We start from the raw sequence: 22,269 nt of genomic DNA, 5'->3' as shown, positions 1-22,269 counted from the left end.
ACTGAGAGTGAGTGGAATTCTGGAGAATAAGCAAGGAAGAGACAAAACTGAGAACAGGAGTAAGAGCCCAGGTGATATAGAAATCGCTCCTAAATTGAAATAAGTACAAGGAAAAGTCCAGGACTGCAGCCCCGGGCTGGCGTCCCTGATTCTCCCCACGAGTGTGTCCAGCCAACAGGGGTACTGAGAACCCTTGATACAGCGTTGACATGTGTGTCCCTTAGAAAAGTATTTCATGAGTCTTTATGCCAGATAAGTGCTTCCGCAGGAGCCCAGGCCCGTTAACTCAAAGTAGAGCCATTTGTGTGAGGGATCACTTCAGCCCAGCTGTTCCTGCACAGCTGCAGGCTGATGTCACCACCTGGGGCCGGGCCTGCCCTGGGACTGTTGTCCTAACAGCAGTAACCACTGCTCCCCCGTCCGACCCATTTTTTTTTCCCTGTACCCTTCCTTCCCTCCTGTCCTCCCTTTACCTCCGCACAGTGGCCAACAAAATCAAACACTATTTAAGCTTCTTTAAAAAAAAAAAAAAAAGAGGAAACACCTTGTCCGGCCGCCAATGTGAGAGGATTTCCATCTATCCTTTTTGATTTTAAAGTTATACAGTTACACATTCAGACTGACAGTCTTTGATTATAAGAAGATGTGTTGAAATCCAGCAGGTGTAGCGTACTGCTAACTTCCACACGGAAGCTCTTCTAGTTTTTGGTTCACTTAGACATTTTATCTCAAATATGAGCATTCAGATGAGCTAGAATTTTTTGTTTGTTTTGTTTTTTACTTTGCTGTTATCTGAAATCCTGAGGGAATTAAGTCAGAAACCTGTGTGAAATCAAGATTTCTCTGACTAGAAAAGCTATTTTGATTCCTTTATTGACTGCTCGCAAATAGTTTTCTACTGCCTTCTTTCATATAGAGCTGTAACATGGAATTCGCACAAGGAGGCTTGTGGCCCTATAATTTTATTTGTATTATTTTGGAAAGGCAGTGGAAGCGAATACGTTTACTTCTTTGGCTAACATTTGCCTTCGTGAATCACTGTTTCCTCCTTTGATAAATAAGTAGTGATATGAGGAGGGTATTCTGTAGCAATCGGCCTGGCCATCATCTTTTAATAAATTCTTTTAAAGAAAAAAATAACTTCCCAAACAGAGTCCCAAAGGCCTGAGCTGTCGGTGATGTTGATGATCTCTATAATCTCGCCTACATCTGCCTTGTTGAGTCTTCTCCCCAACTTTTCTGCCTTGGGAATGTTCTAGTTCCCAAGGTGCACTGTGCCGGCTCCCCATTGCTCATCGTGGAATACAGTTCTTACCCTCGATATCAGGGTAGTAGTTCTTGCTTTGTTTTTGCCTTTACTGTTAGTTCAGTAAACATTTGTGGGTTTATTTGAATTTTAAGGGTTCTCTTTAGCAGACACTATGCTTGTCATTATTTCAATATGACTTATTTTACTTCTGAAGGAATACTGATATGGGACAAGTGTGGGCTGGTATTTCTACTGCCATGTGGCATATTCCCAAGAAAACAAGTCTACGTCATTGCCCGAAATTCATCCCAGGAGCCAGCCAATTTCCCACTACTTAGGTCAGAATAATCATTGATCTAAACTATCCTCTTCTCCTCCCTAAAACAATCTTTTTCCTTCCACTACTCCAGAAATACATATTCCTTACCAAACGAGACATAAGGATTACTTTATAATAAACAGACTTACCAGTACCCATTTTGCATGAACCCATGGGCACTCTGGGGTGTTGAGAACATGCATCCTCCTTACAGACAGAGTAGCACTCCTTTCCCCCATATCTAACATCAGTACAGGAAGGCTGCAAAAGTCCAAAGTCAGGCTTCCCAAGAAATGATAGAGCTCTTTCAGGATTTTAAAAAAATTTTTATTGGCATATAGTTGATTTACAATGTTGTGTTAGTTTCCGGTGTACAGCAGAGTGAATCAGTTATATATATACATATATCCTCTCTTTTTTAGATTATTTTCCCATGTAGGCCATTCCAGAGTATTGGGTAGAGTCCCCTGTGCTATACAGCAGGTTCTTACTAGTTATCTATTTTACATATAGTAGTGTGTATATGTCAGTCCCAATCTCCCAATTTATCCTTCCCCCACCATCCCGATAACCATAGATTTTTTTTCTACATCTGTGACTCTACTTCCGTTTTGTAAGTTCATTTGTACCCATTTTCTTTTTAACATTCCACATATAAGTGATATCATATGATATTTATCTTTCTGTGTCTGACTTACTTCACTCAGTATGACAATCTCTAGGTCCATCCATGTTGCTGCAGATGGCATTATGTCATTCTTTCTTATTGCTGAGTAATATTCCATTGTATATATGTACCACATCTTCTTTATCCATTCCTCTGTTGATGGACACTTAGGTTGCTTCCATGTCTTGGCTATTGTAAATAGTGCTGCAATGAACATTGGGGTGCATGTATCTTTTTGAATGGTGGTTTTCTCCAGGTATATGCCCAGGAGTGGGGTTACTGGGTCATATGGTAGTTCTATATTTAGTTTTTTTTTTTTTAATTATTTATTTTATTTTTGGCTGCCTTGGGTCTTCGTTGCTGCGTGTGGGCTTTCTTTAGTTGTGGTGAGCGGGGGCTACTCTTTGTTGCGCTGTGCGTGCTTCTCATTGCAGTGGCTTCTCTTGTGGCAGAGACTGGGCTCTAGGCGCATGGGCTTCAGTAGTTGCTCAGTAGTTGTGGCTTACGGGCTCTAGAGCGCAAGCTCAGTAGTTGTGGCTCACAGGCTTAGTTGCTCCAAAGCATGTGGGATCTTCCCAGACCAGGGCTCAAACCCGTGTCCCCTGCATTGGCAGGTGGATTCTTAACCACTGCGCCACCAGGGAAGTCCCCTTCTGCCCATTTTTTGATTGGGTTATTTGGGTACTTTTGATATTGAGCTGCATGAGCTGTTTGTATATTTTGGAGATTAATCCCTTGTCGGTTGCTTCATTTGCATATATTTTGTCCCATTTCTTTCAGGATTTATTATAGTGTGTGTGGGTATGTGTTTATGTGCAAGTTCTGCAAGGTATTGTTAGTACTTCTGTTTTTGGTAGTGGTACTGAAGAGTTAGGATGCTCTGATTGTATGTTTATCAAATTACTTTGCCTTTTAAAAATGTTAACCTTTCAATGTATTTACATTATATTGTAGCTCCTCAATGTACTTTTCCTAAAGTTTTTATGTTCTGGTGATTTGTGTTCAATATATTCTAGTATTTTGTTTTTATTACTGTATTTTTGAAGTAACGAGTCTAAATTCGCTCCAACTGCGTACAAGCTTAAAGTCTATTTATTGCTTCTCTCTGGTCTTACCCGTTCCTTCTACATCTCAGCTGCCTCCTCTAGTGGCTGGCCCGCCTTAGAGATGCCTCGGCCAATCAGAGCCTCCTCTCGTTACAGCCGCTGCACTGATTGGTCACCGTGTGAAAAGGTGCTCTTCACTTGGGAACCTGGCTCTGCTCAAGGACTTCTCTCATGCTTGATAGACAATTGGCTTTTTGCTGCCAGAGACCATTTCCTCTCATTCCCCTTTATCGTTCACGTCTATACTATTATGTTTGAAAATCTGGTCCTAAGAGAATCGAGTACTCTGAGAGCCCTGTGTTTATGCTTCCAGAGTCATCACATCTGTGTGTGAATGTTATGAATTTAGGACATTTAGCAGGTTAAGTGTCATTTTCCCTTTTCTTTTTCCATCTCTTTTCAGTCACTGCTTCAACCACCTGCGAGAAGTTAGAAAAAGCCAGGAATGAGTTGCAAATAGCTTATGAAGGATTTGTCCAGAAGCTAAACCAGCAGCACCAGACTGATATAACAGAGCTGGAGAATCGGCTTAAAGAATTTTACACCGGGGAGTGTGAAAAGCTTCAGAATATCTACATCGAAGAAGCAGAGAAGTACAAAACTCAGTTACAGGAGCAGGTCTGTGCTTTCAGAACCTGAGCATGTGCTTGGCCATGGCTATTCATTTGAATTCTAACAGTTGTCTGATGATGGCCTTCCTTTGATGACCTTTTCTTTGTTGGACATCCCTTGATGAACTTCTTTAAAATTTAAATAAATGAAAAGTTTAAATTAAATTTTTTTATGATCAAAGCAATGTCCATCCGTTGAGCGAAAGATCAGAAGAAAAAAAGATAAAATTTAAAACCCTTTAAAAAAATTTTTTTAATTGAAGTATAGCTGTACCAGATTATATGTTACAGGTGTATGATATAGTGATTCACAGTTTTTAAAGATTATAACTCTATTTATAGTTATTATAAAATATTGGCTGTGCTCCCCATGTTGTACACTATCCTTGTAGCTTGTTTTATACCTAATAGTTTGTACCTCTTACTCCTCTACCCCTATCTTGCCCCTCCCCTTTCCCTCTCCACACTGGTAACCACTAGTTTGTTCTCTATATCTGTGAGTCTGCTTCTTTTTTGTTATGTTCACTGGTTTGTTGTATTTTTTAAATTCCACGTATAAGTGATATCATACAGTATTTGTCTTTCTCCGTTTTATTTCACTTAGCATAATGGCTCTCCAAGTCTATCCATTTTGCTGCAAATGGAAAATGTCATTCTTTTTTATGGCTGAGTAGTGGTCCATATATATATAGTGTACCACATTTTCTTTATCCGTTCATCTGTTGATGGACATTTAGGTTGCTTCCATATGTTGACAATTATAAATAATGCTATGAACATTGGGGTGCATGTATCTTTTCAAATTAGCGTTTTTGTTTCTTTTCGGATATATTTTAAAAAATAAAATAAAACATCCTTTTATCCTACTACCTAGAAATAATCCCTTTGCAAACATTCTGGTGCTGCTAAAACATTGGCTTGCATTTCTTCTTCTTTTTGAAAATGGCTCTTGTTTAATAACTCGTATTTTTCACTTGATAGTATATCCTAAACCTCTCTTTAATTTCCTTGTTCCCATTTAAAATCAGTTTTTCATTTAGCTGATGTTTACACAGTGCCGACTGTACGCCAGGCATGTGCTAGGGACCGAGAATGTAGAGGCCAGCATGACAGGCGTAGAGCTTATATGGTCCCGTCACCGTGGAGCGTATCCTCGTTGCGTATGGTGGACTCAGCCCTTTCCACCTATGAACCCTGGAGAGCTGCGTGTCGTGTTCCTGAGGCAGGGTGGAGTGGGGCATGGGGGCTGGCAGACCCCAATGGGTTGTTCTTTACGTGTGTCTGGTAGCCTTAGACTTGAATGCAAGCTCATGTGTCGGATTTCCTAATGCTGCTGCTTATTATTCACCTTAGGACTTTTTACTGGTAAACTATTGTCTTGTTTTGGTTTTTTTCTTATAGTTTGACAACTTAAGTGCTGCCCATGAAACCTCAAAGTTGGAAATTGAAGCAAGCCACTCAGAGAAAATAGACTTGCTAAAGAAGGCCTATGAAACCTCCCTTTCAGGCAAGAATGCTTTTTTCTATTGAAATAGAATAAGAGCTAGTGGAACAGCGTGATATGTTTTAAAACGGAAATGATTCATAACTTTCCCCTCTGGAGAATACCCTGTGGTATTCAGTTTGGAGTGTTTTTTGGTTTCTTTTTGCATTGTTCATTGTGAGGAGATCCCCTTTCCCCTAAGGATGCAAATAATAGTTTGTTACAAATGCCAGCCTTTTAGGAAATATAGTTTTGTTTTGTTTTTTTTTTAATGTATTTTTTGGCTGTGTTGGGTCTTCATTGCTGCACGTGGGCTTTCTCTAGTTGTGGTGAGCAGGGGCTACTCTTTGTTGCAGTGTGTGGGCTTCTCATTGCGGTGGCTTCTCTTGTTGCGGAGCACGGGCTCTAGGCGCACGGGCTCCAGTAGTTGTGGCACGTGGGCTCAGTAGTTGTGGCTCGCGGGCTCTAGAGCACAGGCTCAGTAGTTGTGGCACACGGGCTCAGTTGCTCTGTGGCATTTGGGATCTTCCTGGACCAGGGCTTGAACCCGTGTCCCCTGCATTGGCAGGCAGATTCTTAACCATCGTGCCACCAGGGAAGTCCCCCTTTTAGGGAATAGAATGAACTTTTAAGGAACTTTAAGGCCCTTCTGGTAATAGTTGTGCTTGACCACTTCAGATCCTGGGAAGTTGAAAGTGTCAGTTTATACCCTGACCATGGTGAAGGATCCGTGCCAGGCACTTCTGCATACCAGCACTGCTGTGAAATGTAGATGGCATGTGTTGAATAAAAAGATGTGTTTTATTATTTCATCATGATTGGAAGGGTTGAAATAAAAGAATAAGAAGCCATTTTTTACAGAAGATAAGTGCCCATGTAGCTGAAGTTGTTACACCGAACCCATTGCATCTACAGAGAAACATATGGACATGTGGTGAGAACTGACCCTGTGAACTTTGTCAAGGGCCTTCTCATCAGAAAAACAGACTTGTTGTGTGAGGTCAGAGATGAGAACATGTAAAAGTGACTGGCCCAGGGTAGATGTTGGGTAAACGTTGTTTTTCTTCCTTCCTGCTGGAGATGGGTTTAATTTGAGACTTCTATTTGGTTCGTGAAGGGCAACTGGAACAGAGCACAGGGCCTCCTGCCCAGGAGTCTGAAGGCCAGTGTCTGACCGCCCCCATCCCCATTCCCCCCAGGCGTGCTCTTTGTTCCCTGAGGTCTTTTGGCCTCTCTGGGCCTCTATGTTCTCATTCATAAAATGGGAATTATCTGCCCTACTCACCTCATGGGCTAATTTGAGAACAAGTAGTTTAATTTGTACAAAAGTACCATACAAATATAAAGTAACGTAGGCTCAGTGCCTCATAATCAACTGTTGAATCCATGTGCTTTAATGACTGTAGAATACAGTGATCTTGTTGGATGTTATTGACTCAAAAAAATATCACTTCCAGAGATCAAGAAAAGCCATGAAATGGAAAAGAAGTCACTTGAGGATTTGCTTTACGAGAAGCAGGAATCACTAGAGGTAGGTAAATCTCAATCACCACCACCCCTCCTGCCCACCCCCCCATCATCATTCTCGAGGCTTGTGTGGTTTTGGTACGTTTCTGTGCACATTTGCAATGTTTCTGGTGCCCGCTTGTTTACTTATGTTCCACATTTCACTGTTTGTGTTTTAGAAACAAATCAATGGTTTGAAGAGTGAAAATGACACTTTAAATGAAAAGTTGAAATCAGAAGAACAAAAAAGAATATCAAGAGAGAAAGCAAATTTAGTAAGTTGTGTATGCTCCCCCATCACTAATGAATTTTTCTTCTGCTTAGCTGTCTTTTAGAGTCAGTTAAGTGTTCAGTAGCTAGAGAAATAGTATGGGTTTGGAATCTTTTTCATATCTTGCAGTATGATTTTTAAACCATATAAAGTGGCTGCTACTGGTGTCTTTTTTTTTAATTCTAAAAACTGACATAACAGCTGAAATCCAATATATTGCAAGTGATCTAAGCTAATACCTACAGGAAGACAGGAAAACTATCAATTAGGGTCAAGGGTTTATGTAAAGACTTCATTTTTTAATTAACTTGCTATATTGAGATATAATTTACATACCACGATATTCACCCTTGTAAAATATACAATTCAGCAGTTCACAGGTTATACCTTGGTCACCAGGATCTAATTACAGAACACTTTTATCACCCCTCCCCCAAAAGACACCCTGCACCCTTTAGCGGTCATTCCCCATTTCCCCCCCAAACTCCCTAACCCTACGGGATCACCAGTCTCCCTTCTGTTTCTATCCATGTACCTGTTCTAGAGATTTCATTGACATGAAATTGTGCTATATGCGGCTTTTTGTGTCAGCTTCTTTGCCTCAGCTTATGTTCTCAAGGTTCGTGCATATTGTAGCAGGTACAGACATTTCATTCCTTTTTATGGCTGAACAATATTTCATTGTATGAATAATCCTCACTTTTTAAAAAACTGGTTTATTTTTGGCTGTGTTGGGTCTTCGTTGCTGTGCATGGGCTTTCTCTAGCTGCGGCGAGCGGGGGCTACTCTTCGTTGTGGTGCGCGGGCTTCTCATGGAGGTGGCTTCTCTTGTTGTGGAGCACGGGCTCTAGGCGCGCGGGCTCAGTAGTTGTGGCACGTGGGCTTCAGTAGTTGTGGCTCGCAGGCTCTAAAGCAGGCTCAGTAGTTGTGGCACATGGGCTTAATTGCTCTGTGGCATGTGGGATCTTCCTGGACCAGGGCTCGAACCCGTGTCCCCTGCATTGGAAGGCGGATTCTTAACCACTGTGCCACCAGGGAAGTCCAGTCCTCACTTTTGAAAACGACAAATTTCTCTGGTAAACTCAACTTTCTCTTGCAACTTGTATCCTTACTCCTCTGCATCCCCCCAACTTTTTTTGGCGGGGGGGGTGGGTGCTGCTTCTGTCTTTTCATTCCATGTATTTGTGTCTGGGGCTGCAGAAGCAGAGCTTTTGTGCCATTTAAGACCTGTCGCAACTCTCGAAGTACCTGCGTCCCTCAGTGAGCTCTTTTGCTGATATGTCATTGAGAGACCCTCTAGACATTTGAATGCAATTGGATGAGGTTCCTATTCAATGAAATTTCAAATCTATCTATTCTGGAAGATTCTTAGAAAAATTCGATTGCAAAAGAAATCTATAGACTTCCCATGCAGGGTGTAAATCTTGGTTCAGGGAAAGCTTTTAAAGAGCTTCCTGATCCTGCAGAAGCTCCTGAAAAAGTTCAGAAGGGAAACAGGTTGAGGAAAGCAGGACTAGCTCATGCCTTACCCCACCTAAGCCTGCCCAGGTTGTGGGAAAAGAGCGTGTATGAGAGTGAGGGAGAAAGGGCCAGGTGGGCAGAGAAGTAGGAAAAGGTGCAGTGGGAGGGAGGCTGCATGCGCTCTGACTTTAAAAATCAGCAAGATGGAATTTGCTCTCTTATGGTTTAAAAAATTCATATGTAAAAGGATCACAGTATATGAGATGTAGGAAGTTTTTGGAAGAGCCCTGGAGTTGGTGGCCACCCCAGCACTTTCGGGCCCTGAGCAGGTAGGTCACTTGAGCTGTGGAATTCTGTCTCCTTCTGCCAAGTGAGAGGGTTAAGTGATCCCCAAGGGCACCTTCCCGGATTCTCCCTGAGGGTTGCTCCAGAGCGTTAACCACTGTCCGGGAGGATAGTTTTGATGATCGACACCACTGACTCTTGTCTGAGAAATTCCCTCGCTGAACCCCAGATCAATAGATTTTGTGCCTTTAGCTTGTGTCATGCATTTTGGAAGGTTCACTTGAATTTCAGTAATTAAAGCAAGGAGTTGGGAAATCCACCCTGGTCTCGTGCTCTCAGAGGATGATCTCCCCTTACATAGTGTTTATCTTGCATAGACTTTTCGTAGTGCACGTGCTCTGTGCCATGGAGGTGTTCGGGTGTCACAAAATGATGGGGTGTTAATCCTGCTCTAGAAGTATGGCCAGGCCAACCTTGTCCCATCGTAGCGAACGTCCAAAAGACTCAGCACGTGATTGCCATTCCTCTTGTTTTCCAGAGAGCCCAGTAAGCGCACTGCCCGTTCATTCCTCATGAGTTACTGACTTTGGATAGAGAGAACTATTGTTCCCTTTCTCCCCCCAGACACCTGTCCAAGACTTGGAATTGCATACTCTCTAGCCAGAGTTCTGTTTTGTATTGTAAGCTGTGGTTTTTATCTTACTTCCAATAAAATATTTGGTGCTACCAATGTTTTTTCCATATTAAGTTACTGATAAGTCAGTGAAATGTTTGTTTTCAAATGTGAAATGTTTTATTTCATTCTTAAGACCAAAGACTTTGAAGTTAAAAATATCTTAACCCTTCTTTTCACCTTTCTTTGAAACTGCTGTAAGAAGGTTGATGTCTCTTGCTACTTTAATTTCTAAATCTAATCAAATGTCTTTATATTAAGAGTTTGAACCATGTGACTGTGTTAAATGATCAGTCACAGCCATATTCTGCTGTGTGTTTTCCAGAAAAACCCTCAGATCATGTATCTGGAGCAAGAGTTAGAAAGCCTGAAAGCTGTTTTAGAGATCAAGAATGAGAAGCTGCACCAACAGGACATCAAGTTAATGAAAATGGAGAAACTGGTACATTTCATTCAGAACCTTAAACGGGGTAATACCTGAGGCACAGGAACTGGCCTCTGAACTAGACCTGTGGAATTGTCTTAATTGCTATTTAAAGATAGGAAACACAGGAGAGGTAGAAGAGGTTAAACTTTCTTTTCCATGTCAGCTTAAGGCTTATTCATTGCTACCTTCTAGAACATTTTTTTCAAGGAACGTGTAAGGTAGCATTCAGTGTTTGGAAAAATGACAACACGCAAGTGTCTCCCATTTCAGCAGTCTGGGAATATCCACCTGCATAAGAAGAATTTTTAAATAATGTAAAAGCTGTCCTTTAATATACCACCACCTCTGGGTGGGTTTCTTTTGCTCAAAACTGTTGAGTACATAAATTAATTCCATCAGAGCAATTGAATCTTGCTATCTAAATTCTTCATCTTGCTTCGTGTGAATTAGACTGTGATAAAAGAATTGCCCTTTTATAAAATTAATCCGGTTGTACAAGTAGCCAGCACTATGCAAAATATGAATAAAGTTTAGTTTGCGGCCTCTAGGACAGAACTGACGTTAGCAGACGTTAGCATGTGACGAGTCCATCCAGGACTGCGTGTGTGAGCAGCGAGCCCAGTGCTGTGTGAGCCTTGGTCCAGCCCTGGAACACGACTGCTGAGAGCCAGGAAGTCTAGCCAAGCCTGCAGGGTTTGCCGCGGCAGCACAGGTGTTCCCAGCCACTGCTGTACTTTGTGCACCACTTGTGACAGTGCCAGGCCCCTCGCACTGCTTGTCCCTTCTCCCCCTAATTCTGGGCGACTCAGTGTTGAGTAAGTACCTCAATTCAAACCCAAACCAGCCCTGGACAGTAGGGGGGCATGGAAGTCACTCATCATTAGTTTGTTTGTTTGGGTTTTGGTGTTTGGTTTTCTTCTAGAGACTATTACCTATCAAGGGAGGTAAGAGCTAAGCCCCCATGTGGATAGATGGGCACTTTGAATGACCAGGAAGTTTTGTTTTTGTAAAGGAAGGAAAGAACTCATGGTCTATTAATGGGCCCAACCTAGTATATACACCAGTTCCTGCCGAAGGTCATCCTGTTGTATCAGGTCTCGTGACTGCCAATGTGGCCATCAACAGTGACTCAGATAATCCTGTTAATAATTGGTTGCGCCCCGTATGCCATGCACACATCAAAACTCTTCAAACCATCAGGTGCAGTAAGAACAGACTCTGCTGTAAAATTACTCATATGTCTTGACCTTTGTTGATCCACAAGTATTTCTGTCCCTTGCCATGCCCAAGAGATTAGTCAGCATGGCATGGTGTATATGCAGAAGAAGGGGTTAATACAGCGACAGGTAAACCCACTGTTACCTTATTTGTAAGCTCCAGGCCTTTGTTGAAAATAAGACACTTAGAAAGCAAGGAGGCTTTCTCAGTGTAAAAACTAGCCCTGCTGATAATTAGCTCTAAGAGCGAACTTCCAGGGCTAGTTTCCTCTCCAGTAAAATGAGGAATTGGATGAGATTAATATTTTAAGGCTAATTCCTACCCACAGTCTTTAATTCCAGATTTTCCCACCTCATGTTTTTATCTTGAATTCCTTTATACTTCCTGGAAATTCCAATGCCCCCTTTTTCTTACACGCTAGTCACATTTTTTTTTTTGGATATTTCATTTGGTTGGCTTGGCCTAAGCTTTTTCTGGATAATAAGATGTTAAGAACAGTAGGACTGCAAACTAAGAGCCAGAGTGACAGTAGCTTAGTCACGGGCAGCAGTGACAGGGACTTAGAATGAATTCTGACAGAGCTGTGATGTTGCCTCCGAGCAAGTAATAAAATCTTACCTTTAGAAAGTAAGCAGGGATGTAACTGGCAATTCATCAACTGATTCAATGTCTTCTGGGCTTTTATCCTTCAATCTGTCAACTGATCAGTTTGAAAGTTTAGCCTGGGCAAGCCATAGGCAAACAAACGTATCTTTAGTTCAACTAAAGAGGAATGCTTTCTGTGGTGTCACTTGTTTATTTTAAGGCTCTATAGAGCTTTGTGGATTGCTTTATGTGGCCACTCGGAGGTAAACGCTGAAGAGTAACCGGGAGACCATGATTAAAGTCATATTAAACATTGCCACGAACTGAATTTTCATCAAATGTGGGATTCTTTTTTCCTTTCAGAATTTACCACAAGAAGCTGTAGTGCCTCTGATAAAGAAAACGGCCGCTAGGCAGCCAGTGTTTATCACCTTGAAACTGAAAGAGGCACAGCCCCCAGGGTTGCCAAAGGCAGGGCACCAATTCTTGGGAATTCTAAAACCATGTGAACTTGAACAAATCACTAACCCCCTGGGTTTGTCCATTTTCACGTGGCCTGGCAGACCTTTAAAAAGTGAGATCCACGTGCTCTGTTTTGCTGCGCGTCAGTGTAGAGCCAGTCAACATACTATTCAACTTTCCCGAATTAAGTCTCTCCAGTGCGTGCTGGTGTCAGGAAGGTACCTTAGGGAAACAAGGGGCTTTATGTAATCTATAATGTGTAAATGTTGGTCCTCGTGTTGACACCAAGGTGGACAACAACGCAGCACTGGTGGACAAACTGAAGCGGTTCCAGCAGGAGAATGAAGAACTAAAAGCGCGGATGGACAAGCACATGGCAATTTCAAGGTAAAAAATAAAACGGTCCTGTTTTCCCCGAGCTCCTCCCTTCCTCGAACATCGAGTGTTACTGTCTCACCACACTCCACCCATGCCCCTCCTGGAAATGCAACAGAAGCGGGTAGTTAATGAGGTTCTGATTTCTATCCGGAAAAATACGATTGTAGCATTTAGTGCCTTTACCACAGTGGCCTGGACCAAAGGCTGAGTCCTCAGCGGGCAAGCCTTCCCTTCCCTTTCAGAGAAAGAGCACCACAAGGCCAAACAGGAAACACACCAACACGTACGAGGGTCTTAAGACATGCAGCATAGCTGTGGGAGCGTCACTCACCCTACTATGAAATTGCCCCAAAGTGCAGCTTTCTCTTTGGCTCTAGGTCACAATTCCCGGGTTTCTCTGCCAGCCCAGTACCCACGCATGGTAGCTCCTTTTATTCCAAAGAGATCATTTGGGGCTCTCAAATTTAAAATAGTAAGATTTTTTTCAGCCTTTAAAAAAAAAAGAAAAAAGCAATTCAGAGTCACAGGATTTCTGGCTTTTTTTTTTTTTTTTGTCTTCCAGGCAACTTTCCACGGAGCAGGCCGTCTTGCAAGAGTCGCTGGAGAAGGAGTCCAAAGTCAACAAGCGCCTCTCCATGGAGAACGAGGAGCTGCTGTGGAAGCTGCACAACGGGGACCTGTGCAGCCCCAAGAGGTCCCCCACGTCACCCGCCATCCCCTTCCAGTCGCCACGGAACTCCGGCTCCTTCCCCAGCCCCAGCATCTCGCCCAGATGACCTTCCTGGGAGCTGGAGACAGACTGCGTTTCTGCAGTACTGACCCACCCACAATCGTGGCAGTGGGGGGCTGAAGCCACCTTCGCTGACACGCACAGCCTGCCCTAGAACTGGAAAGTCATGGCCCGAACCGGCCCCTTCCAGACAAGACCAGAACTCTGGAGGAAGGCTTCCGACTCGGTCCGGGAGACCCCTCCCCCAGCGATGCGGTCGGAATGGATCTCCGTGGACGCCGTTGCACAAAGCACTTACGGAACGAGAAGATCTTGTTCGTTGCCTTTTTCACCTACGCGTAAAGGGGAAAACTCTCAGGGGCCTGTTAAGATGATAAAGATTTATATAACCTTTGTAACGTTCTTCACCACAGACACCTTCTTGTGATTTACATTGTGGTCTGACTGGGGATGTGTGAATGAAGTGGATGTAACCGAGTGTCACGTGTCTGATGCTGAGTCTGTCTGGAGATGTGCTAATCGAACAATAGTCAGCGTATGCATCTCTGCCAAAGCCATAGAAGAGCGAGCAATAGTTGCTAGAACTAGGATTCTTTACCACCAACCCCGCTCAGCCCTTTGCCGTGGGGGGAGAGGGAGAGACAGAAAGAGCTCTGACTTGCCCGCTTCTGTTCATGCTTTGCATCCTTTTGGAGTAACTTGTTGGCAGCCTTTCAGTGTTCAGCCATGTCACCTGAAACTAGCTAGATTTTTTAAACTTACCCATGTGGACGTAAAATACTACAATCCATTTTCTCAGGCTAGGAGCAAATGTAGAACCCTAATTTTGCTTAAAAAGAAATCTGTATAAGGAAAGGGCAGTACCAATGGATTGCTTTCTGCCTTATTTTTATCTTGATCTGAGCTATCCTCAGTGATTTCAACTGGCTGCTTCTCTCCCACTATCCCCATTCCCCCCTCTCCTTTCTCCCCCATCCAGAGCCACAAAAGCAAACCTTCTACCTCCTTCCTACTTTTCTCTGGGACAAGGAATATGCTTTTCCAGAGCCAGCTCATCTTCAAGGTGCTGAACCACTTTCCAAATAAACCAAGGCCTGGATCCGATAGTACAAATTTTGGGAAATCCTAGAGAGATTAAAGAATGAAAAAGAGTCATTGGCTAGCAGAACTAAGAAAGCTAGGACGCAGTGCTTATGGATGAATAGGAGCACCTTGATAATAGAACAAAACAGTCTCTGGAGATAATGCTAGACTTCCACGTACCTTTGAGGAATCCTTCTGTCCTTGGGAAGGTAGCAGAATGACCAGCTGATGAGAGAAGAATGTGGCTTGTACAATTCTTCTCCAATTTGCATTTCAATTTCTTTTCGAAACTTCACTTATGACCTCCCCCACTTCTAATACTTTGGGGGAGGTGGAAGGAAGAACTGTGGCTTTTTTCTCTTGTCTCCCTGCATGTGTCAAGCTTGTGCTGTCAGTATTTACTAATCAGCATTACTGACGTTCGATGGCTGTACAAATAAGCCCTATAGTAAGAACAGATTCAGGCTACTAGAGGTGGACCTTTGAGTTGACATTTACATATACACTACAAAGCAGACTGATATTCATGATGCATGTTTTGTTTTTGTTTTTGTTTTACTAGTGATCGTGTCTGAAGTTTTTAACCTCCAACCGTTGATTATGTGTGTACCCTTCCATGTTTGTTTCTGATAAATGGGAACGTAGGTTCACTGCCACCTCCTGGAATCTCTCTGCCCGCATTTCCAAGTTGTTCTCAATGTCCTTAGCCAAAGTTGGGTTTGCCATCCATTCCCTGCACGTGGTAACCCTCGTGCTGTTCGCTGCTGTGCTCCGTGCCATTTACGTGTCTGGGGAAATGATCCTTACACAATTAATGTAAAATGTCTTCAGAGAATGGGAGACAACAGGAGAGAAGATAGGAAACAAAACACGGAACTGTAAAATTATCTTCAAACCAAATGTGATCACTTAGGATGCAAAATGTTGGCACGTCATAAAAATACGGATGTGTAAACAACTGTAGTTGTGCTCAGTTTGTAGTGATGGAAAGTATCTTACTTTGATCGAATAAATAATGCTGGAATATTCAATAGAAGAATTGAATCCTCTGACATACTTCACTCTCCAAGGTGTTACCCAGTTTATAGCAGCATAGGAATTGACATCGTGTCTCCTCTTAACCTATTTTCCAGGAATTTCCAGTGCAACCACAAAATTGGTCATGGGCTGAAATTTGGCTCACAGAGCTAGACTTAGAGCTTTTCTTTTCTATATTCAAAGCTATGTGTATTTGAGAAATAAACTTTTACTGGTTTTAATAATAAGTTCTGCTGTATAACGTAAGAAAATTGGAACAGCTACAGTCTAAATATTTTTGAAGATGGTAAAAAAAAAAAAAAAAGCCTAAATGAAGTTGAATCTTCCTTGATCTGTGCATCTATTTTACATCAAAAGTTAAACTTTTAAAAACACATGCTGTGGTTCTTATGGAATGTCTTATCTAGAACTAGTACTTTTGAGTGCAGCAGTTAAAAGGTTTACATATTTTTTGATACCTTCATATCATACAATAGAGTTCATGTATAGTTGAACTATATATTACTCCGTTTTTAGATTCTCATATTTTGTGGTTGTTATATCAAAGAGAATATTAGGTATTGACTCAGACATTGCTGCCAAAAAAATCCTTCTGGATGTACTTCAAGCCAACTTAAAAAACGAGCACTTAGCCCATTTTTTGTTTTTTACAAAAACTTGCTCGTTTAATAGAAATGATTATATAAAGTTGTTTACATATAGGCCTTCTTAGTATAAACACTAGAAACCCATATACGTAGGTCAGCAGTCAGAATACATGCTTTCTGTTAGAATTAACACTTCTATAATTAGACCGGGTGACTTCCTTTTAGTTTGGAGGTCTGGGTCTGACTCACAAGGCAGGGCCTGGGGTTTGGCGCTTGACATCAGCCTCTGGCAAAGCACTCGTCAAAAGAACCCTGGAGCTGGTTGTGTACACAAGTGGGCTTTCCATCAATTCATTTATACTTCGTCTTCCAAGTCAGGAAAACTCCACAGTGGTAGCTACTGAGGTCTGTCCTCGGAGATTCTGAGAGGTGCAAATGTAATAACCTGCGTCAACCGTCTCAAAGTCTTCAAGGATCAGAACGCTCTGGGAGATCCTCGTGGTGTGGCCCAGTCCTCTCTGGATCAGCCGCCAAGTGTCTTGAATCGTCACGGGCCTTTCATCCTGTTGAACGACACCCGCGGGGGCTGAAGCACAAACCACAAGCTGCTGTAAACAGCTCCCATTCATCCTCCACTGTTGAGTATCCCTTTCAAAGTGCAAAACACATGCTTCTAAAAAGACTATTTGGTATGCGCAGCTCATGGGAGCTCTGACACACTGTCTAGTCAGTTTAGGCTGCATTTTTTCCAAGCAGAGTCTTGAATTTCATTATGCTGTTTGGCTTTCTCTTTCTGCCCTTTTCATCAATGTTTCTACTTAATATAAATTTTATTCTTTTGGAACTCCAAGAATGTGGGACTGGTATTAGGCATAAGAATACAGATAAAACTTTCCGCTGCTCTCCTGTTGACACTCCCCACGTTCACCCTTTCGCGCAGGGGTTCTTATTCACAGAACTTAAAGTCAAAAAGAAGCCCGAAGCACTCACCGTGTAAATGAATACGAGCTCCTAATTGTTCAGACTGGGAGAGGGAGACATAAGATTAGTCAAATGTGCCGTAGGACTACAGTGGGAGAGAAGTTGTACCGAGGATGGATAACGTGATACCCTAGGTGACTTAACTTCGTCTTTCTAGAAAGTGAGATGGTCACTTTTGAGATGCTTCATCCAACTTTGGTGATAAGTAGTGTTTTCTGGATTAGTTTAAAATAATTGTAATATTTATAGTATTACTAAATTAATACCCTTTCTGCTAATAATTAGCAACGTAAAAAAAACCCACCTCTAATGAAAATTATTAATGTCTTCTAAATGGAACAACACTTCTTAAAAACAAGTACCTAGTACTAGAAAAGTACCATTCTCCAGGGGGAGTTATTTTCCACCAATCACAGCCCTTAAACCAGAAGTGTATTGGCTACCGAGTACATCTTAGGAGGCCAAATCTCTTCTGGCAACAAAGGGATTATTCCATGTTGGTAGCAAAGCTGTTTATTTTTGTGAGCAGAACAGGCCCAGAGGCTACATGTGCTGGAGTTGTTTTTATGGGAAGTCTATTTTAAGATTATCTCGGCCTCACAGCACCTTTTTGAAGGCCTGGGTTTATATGCCAACTTGGTGGTTGTCTGTTTAGAGCTCCTTGCCCTGGGGCCCAGCTTTTATAGGGGAGAATACTGAAGGATTCCAGAAGGAGGTTAGACTGGCCTCCAGTCGACCCAGAATTAAGATTGAAGATTGAGGTTGCGGGTGAAGGAAGGAGGCCCTCCTTTCCTGTTCATGCCCTGTCCCCTTCCTTAAGGGTCATGAAGAAAAATAACATGGAGTACATTGACTGAATTGCCTAAGGGAACCCAGTAACTTTTTTCCTGTACTTAAAAAAAAGCCATTTGTAAATATACTGAAACATCTTAGGAGAAAACAAGTGAGCCTTAGCCCTACCATAGCTGCACACGTCTCTCATACGTCTTAAGTTATGGTCCATATCAGTGAGTTGGGGGAGGGTAGGGAACAAAACAAGTAAGGCGGCTGGCTGAGGCGGGGGTATGCTTACCTTCTGCCCTGGGTAGATCCACCTGAATTCCACCTCCACATCCGGCTCCCCGAGGACCGTGCAGAGGATGCTGATGTCATCCCCACCCTTCACTTTGTTCGCAGATGCCAAGATGGTTGTTGATGGAGGACCACTGGGAACTGGAAGTGAGCAGGGGACAGGGGACATGAGATGAAATCCATGGGGCATGGCAGAGACAAACCAACAGACGTGTTCTCTTCTTTGGGCAGGTATGGAACATTCCTGCCTTTCTTCAGCTCCCCAGCTAGCATCGGGCCTAACCTCTCCACCACTTCTGGTTTCCTCTGACACCTCCTCTTTCTCTACCTTGGGGGTCCAGAACGGGGTGGTCATCCAGAAGTCCCCAGGTCCAGGCATTACACTTGTAATGAGGAGAAGAGCCCAGAAGGTCTGCCAGGAGCTCACGTGAAGGGAATAAAAAGGTAGAGGGAGAAGAAGGGAATAAAAAGGTAGAGGGAGAAGAAGGGAATAAAAAGGTAGAGGGAGAAGAAGGGAATAAAAAGGTAGAGGGAGAAGAAGGGAATAAAAAGGTAGAGGGAGAAGAAGGGAATAAAAAGGCAGAGGGAGAAGGGGATTGGGGGCAGAGCAAGTAGAAGGGAGAGAAGGCAGCCTGGAGGGAGAGCCACTGATGGGTGAAGATGGACGGTGTGCGGCCTCAGGAAGTAGAGGAGAGAGTCTGAATCTACCAAAGGGAGAGACATTTGTAGGAAGGGCGCGTGATGTTTCTACTTCACAGCATTTCAGAGACAAAATTCTTCATTAGGCTCAGTCCACTCGAGTAAGTTTGACAGCAGCGTTGAGCAAGGCAACGTGCTGGGAGTGGAGGCTATGGCAGCGAACCAGACAGACGTGGTCTCTGAGCCCCGGGGCCTCTATTCTAGTGGGAGAGGCAGACACTCAGCAGGTCACTGTGTGGTTGGTTTAGAACCTGAGTTGTGGCAAGAACTTGAAGGAGAAGCCCAGAGTGCTGGGGGGGTTCAGGATGGTCTGAGAAGCAGGAAAGGCTTCCTTAAGGGATGTGTGAACTAAAATCTGAAGGAAAAAGGGGAGGCACCAGCAGACAGGCCCGGAGGGGAGGTGGGGGAAGCCTGGGAGAGGGCAGAGGCCGGCCATGCAAGAAGACCTTTCAGGCCACGTGGAAGGTTTTGACTTTGGTTCTAGGAAAAGCAGAAACCCACTGAATTGTTTTAACTGGAGCTATAATCAGCTACAGTGTGGAAGATGGACAAAGCATGGGCACAGAAAAGACCAGATGGAAAGGTATTCATATTGGCCCAAGGAAGAGATGATGATAGTTGAACTCTTTGCAGTAGGATGGAGAGAAACAGCAGAATTTGGGGGATTTGATGGAATAAGTCAAAAGGACTGGGAGGAGCCGGGAGTGTTTCGGGCTCCTGCACCCTGGAACTGCAGTGCCATCACTGGGGTGAGGAAAGCTGGAGAACCAGACCTGGGAGGAAGGCCCAGAGTTCAGGGAAGGGCCTGTGAAGCATCTCAGCACAGATGTTAGGGAGAGAATTGGATACACGAAGCTGGCACTCCCAGATCCGGGCCACATACATCCCCCTGGGAGTGATTAGTGAATAGATATGCAGCAGAGCATGGCTATGGTTGAGACCACCCAGGAAGAGGATGAGGACAGACAAAGAAGGTGCCTTGGGGAACTCCCAACATTTAAAACCTGGGAGAGGCAGCTCAGCTCATTCTATGAGGCCACCATCACCCTGGTACCAAAACCAGACAAAGATACCACAAAAAAAGAAAATTACAGGCCAATATCACTGATGAACATAGATGCAAAAATCCTCAACAAAATACTAGCAAACCGAATCCAACAACACATTAAGAGGATCATACACCATGATCAAATGGGATTTATCCCAGGGATGTGAGGATTCTTCAATATATGCAAAGCAATCAATGTGATATGATACACCACATTAACAAACTGAAGAGTAAAAACGATATGATCATCTCAACAGATGCAGAAAAAGCTTTTGACAAAATTCAACACCCATTTATGATAAACTCTCCAGAAAGTGGGCATAGAGGGAACCTACTGCAATGTAATAAAGGCCATATATGACAAACCCACAGCTAACATCATTCTCAACAGTGAAAAGCTGAAAGCATTTCCTCTAAGATCAGGTACAAGTTAAGGATGTCCACTCTTGCCACATTTATTCAGCACAGTTTTGGAAGTCCTAGCCATGGCAATCAAAGAAAAAGAAATAAAAGGAATACAAATTGGAAAAGAAGAAGTAAAACTATCACTGTTTGCAGATGACATGATACTATATGCAGAAAATCCTAAAGACGCTACCAGAAAACTACTAGAGCTCATCAGTAAATTTGGTAAAGTTGCAGGGTACAAAATTTAATACACAGAAATCTCTTGCTTTCCTATACACTAACAACAAAAGATCAGAAAGAGAAATTAAGGAAACAATCCCATTTACCATCACATCAAAAAGAATAAAATACCTAGGAATAAACCTACCTAAGGAGGCCAAAGACCTGTACTCAAAAAACTGTAAGATGCTGATGAAAGAAATCAAAGATGACACAAACAGATGGAGAGATATACCACGTCATTGTCAAAATGATTATACTACCCAAAGCAATCTACAGATTCAGTGCAATCCCTATCAAATTACCAATGGCATTTTTCACAGAATTAGAACAAAAAAATTTTACAGTCTGCATGGAAACACAAAAGACCCCAAATAGCCAAAGCAATCTTGAGAAAGAAAAATGGAGCTGGAGGAATCAGGCTCCCTGACTTCAGACTATAGAAAGCTACAGTAATCAAAACAATATGGTACTGGCACAAAAAACAGAAATATAGATCAATGGAACAGGATAGAAGGTCCAGAGATAAACCGAAGCACCTGTGGTAACCTAATCTATGACAAAGGAGGCAAGGATATGCAATGGAGAAAAGACAGTCTCTTCAATAAGTGGTGCTGGGAAAACTGGACAGGTGCATGTAAAAGAATGAAATTAGAAAACTCCCTAACACCATACACAAAAATAAACTCAAAATGGATTAGAGACCTAAATGTAAGGCCAGATACTATATAACTCTTAGAGGAGAGCATAGGCAGAACACTCTCACATAAATCACAGCAAGATCTTTTCTGATTCACCTCCTAGAGTAATAAAAATAAAAACAAAAATAAATAAATGGGACTTAATGAAACTTCAAAGCTTTTGCGCAGCAAAGGAAATCATAAACAAAATGAAAAAACAACCCACAGAATGGGAGAAAATATTTGTAAATGAATTGACCGATAAGGGATTAATCTCCAAAATATACAAACAGCTCATGCAGCTCAATATCAAAAAACAAAGAACCCAATCAAAAAATGGTCAGAAGATCTAAATAGACATTTCTCCAAAGAAGACATTCTGATGGCCAAAAAGCACATAAAAAGATGCTCAACATCACTAATTATCAGAGAAATGCAAATCAAAACTACCATGAGGTATCACCTCACACCAGTCAGAATGGCCATCATGAAAAAGTCTACAAACAATAAACGCTGGAGAGGGTGTGGAGAAACAGAAACCCTCCTACACTGTTGGTGGGAATGTAAATTGGTACAACCACTATGGAGAACAGTGTGGAGGTTCCTTAAAAAACTATAGACCTACTGTATGACCCAGCAATCGCACTTCTGGGCACATATCCAGAGAAAACCATAATTCAAAAAGATACACGCACCCTGATGTTCATTGCAGCACTATTTACAATAGCCAAGACATGGAAGCAACATAAGTGTCCATCGACAGAAGAATGGATAAAGAAGATGTGATACACATATATATATAATGGAATGTTACTCAGCCATTAAAAAGAATAAAATAATGCCATTTGCAGCAACATGGATGGACCTAGAGATTGTCATACTGAGTGAAGTAAGTCAGACACAGATAAGACAAATATCATATGATAGCGCTTATATATGTGGAATCTAAAAACTGGGCACAAATGAACTTATTTACAAAACAGAAATAGAATCATAGATGTAAAAAACAAACCTATGGTTACCA

At 42.5% G+C, this 22,269-nt stretch overlaps 2 protein-coding genes and 2 long non-coding RNA genes across 5 annotated transcripts in view; 2 read left to right on the top strand and 2 right to left on the bottom strand.

Moving 5' to 3' along the window:
* Nucleotides 1-15,553, top strand: part of MTUS1 (microtubule associated scaffold protein 1) — a 151,566-nt gene extending 136,013 nt beyond the window's left edge. Inside the window, 8 exon segments of the mRNA XM_082444492.1 lie at nucleotides 3,745-3,959; nucleotides 5,354-5,459; nucleotides 6,893-6,966; nucleotides 7,121-7,216; nucleotides 9,957-10,073; nucleotides 12,613-12,710; nucleotides 13,264-13,372; nucleotides 13,374-15,553. Coding sequence (XP_082300618.1) covers nucleotides 3,745-3,959; nucleotides 5,354-5,459; nucleotides 6,893-6,966; nucleotides 7,121-7,216; nucleotides 9,957-10,073; nucleotides 12,613-12,710; nucleotides 13,264-13,372; nucleotides 13,374-13,520 — 962 coding nt within the window. The 3' untranslated portion in view covers nucleotides 13,521-15,553.
* LOC309651659 lies at nucleotides 8,137-13,257 on the bottom strand. 2 transcript variants are annotated; one of them, XR_014258283.1, is made up of 3 exons: nucleotides 13,033-13,257; nucleotides 11,895-12,545; nucleotides 8,137-8,684 (listed from the first exon to the last, which is right to left on the bottom strand). It is a non-coding gene; the product is annotated as an uncharacterized lncRNA (long non-coding RNA). The 2 variants fall into 2 exon arrangements; XR_014258284.1 differs by having other exon boundaries at nucleotides 8,137-8,263.
* A 635-nt stretch (nucleotides 15,554-16,188) lies between the features above and the next one.
* The window catches only part of PDGFRL (platelet derived growth factor receptor like), a 46,499-nt gene continuing 40,418 nt past the window's right edge, over nucleotides 16,189-22,269 (bottom strand). The window contains exons 5-6 of the mRNA XM_082444528.1: nucleotides 18,193-18,332; nucleotides 16,189-16,702 (exon numbers count right to left, since the gene is read on the bottom strand). Coding sequence (XP_082300654.1) covers nucleotides 16,514-16,702; nucleotides 18,193-18,332 — 329 coding nt within the window. The 3' untranslated portion in view covers nucleotides 16,189-16,513. The remainder of the gene's footprint in view (nucleotides 16,703-18,192; nucleotides 18,333-22,269) is intronic.
* Nucleotides 18,333-22,269, top strand: part of LOC309651660 — a 39,766-nt gene continuing 35,829 nt past the window's right edge. Inside the window, exon 1 of the long non-coding RNA XR_014258286.1 lies at nucleotides 18,333-18,422. This is a non-coding gene — a long non-coding RNA (uncharacterized lncRNA). The remainder of the gene's footprint in view (nucleotides 18,423-22,269) is intronic.

This window comes from Balaenoptera physalus (genome assembly GCF_965194825.1).
Source record: "Balaenoptera physalus genome assembly, chromosome: 21".
NCBI classification, from domain to species: Eukaryota; Metazoa; Chordata; class Mammalia; order Artiodactyla; family Balaenopteridae; genus Balaenoptera; species Balaenoptera physalus.
Note: the sequence above shows the minus strand (reverse complement) of the source record. Positions and strands in the feature narration are given on the sequence as shown.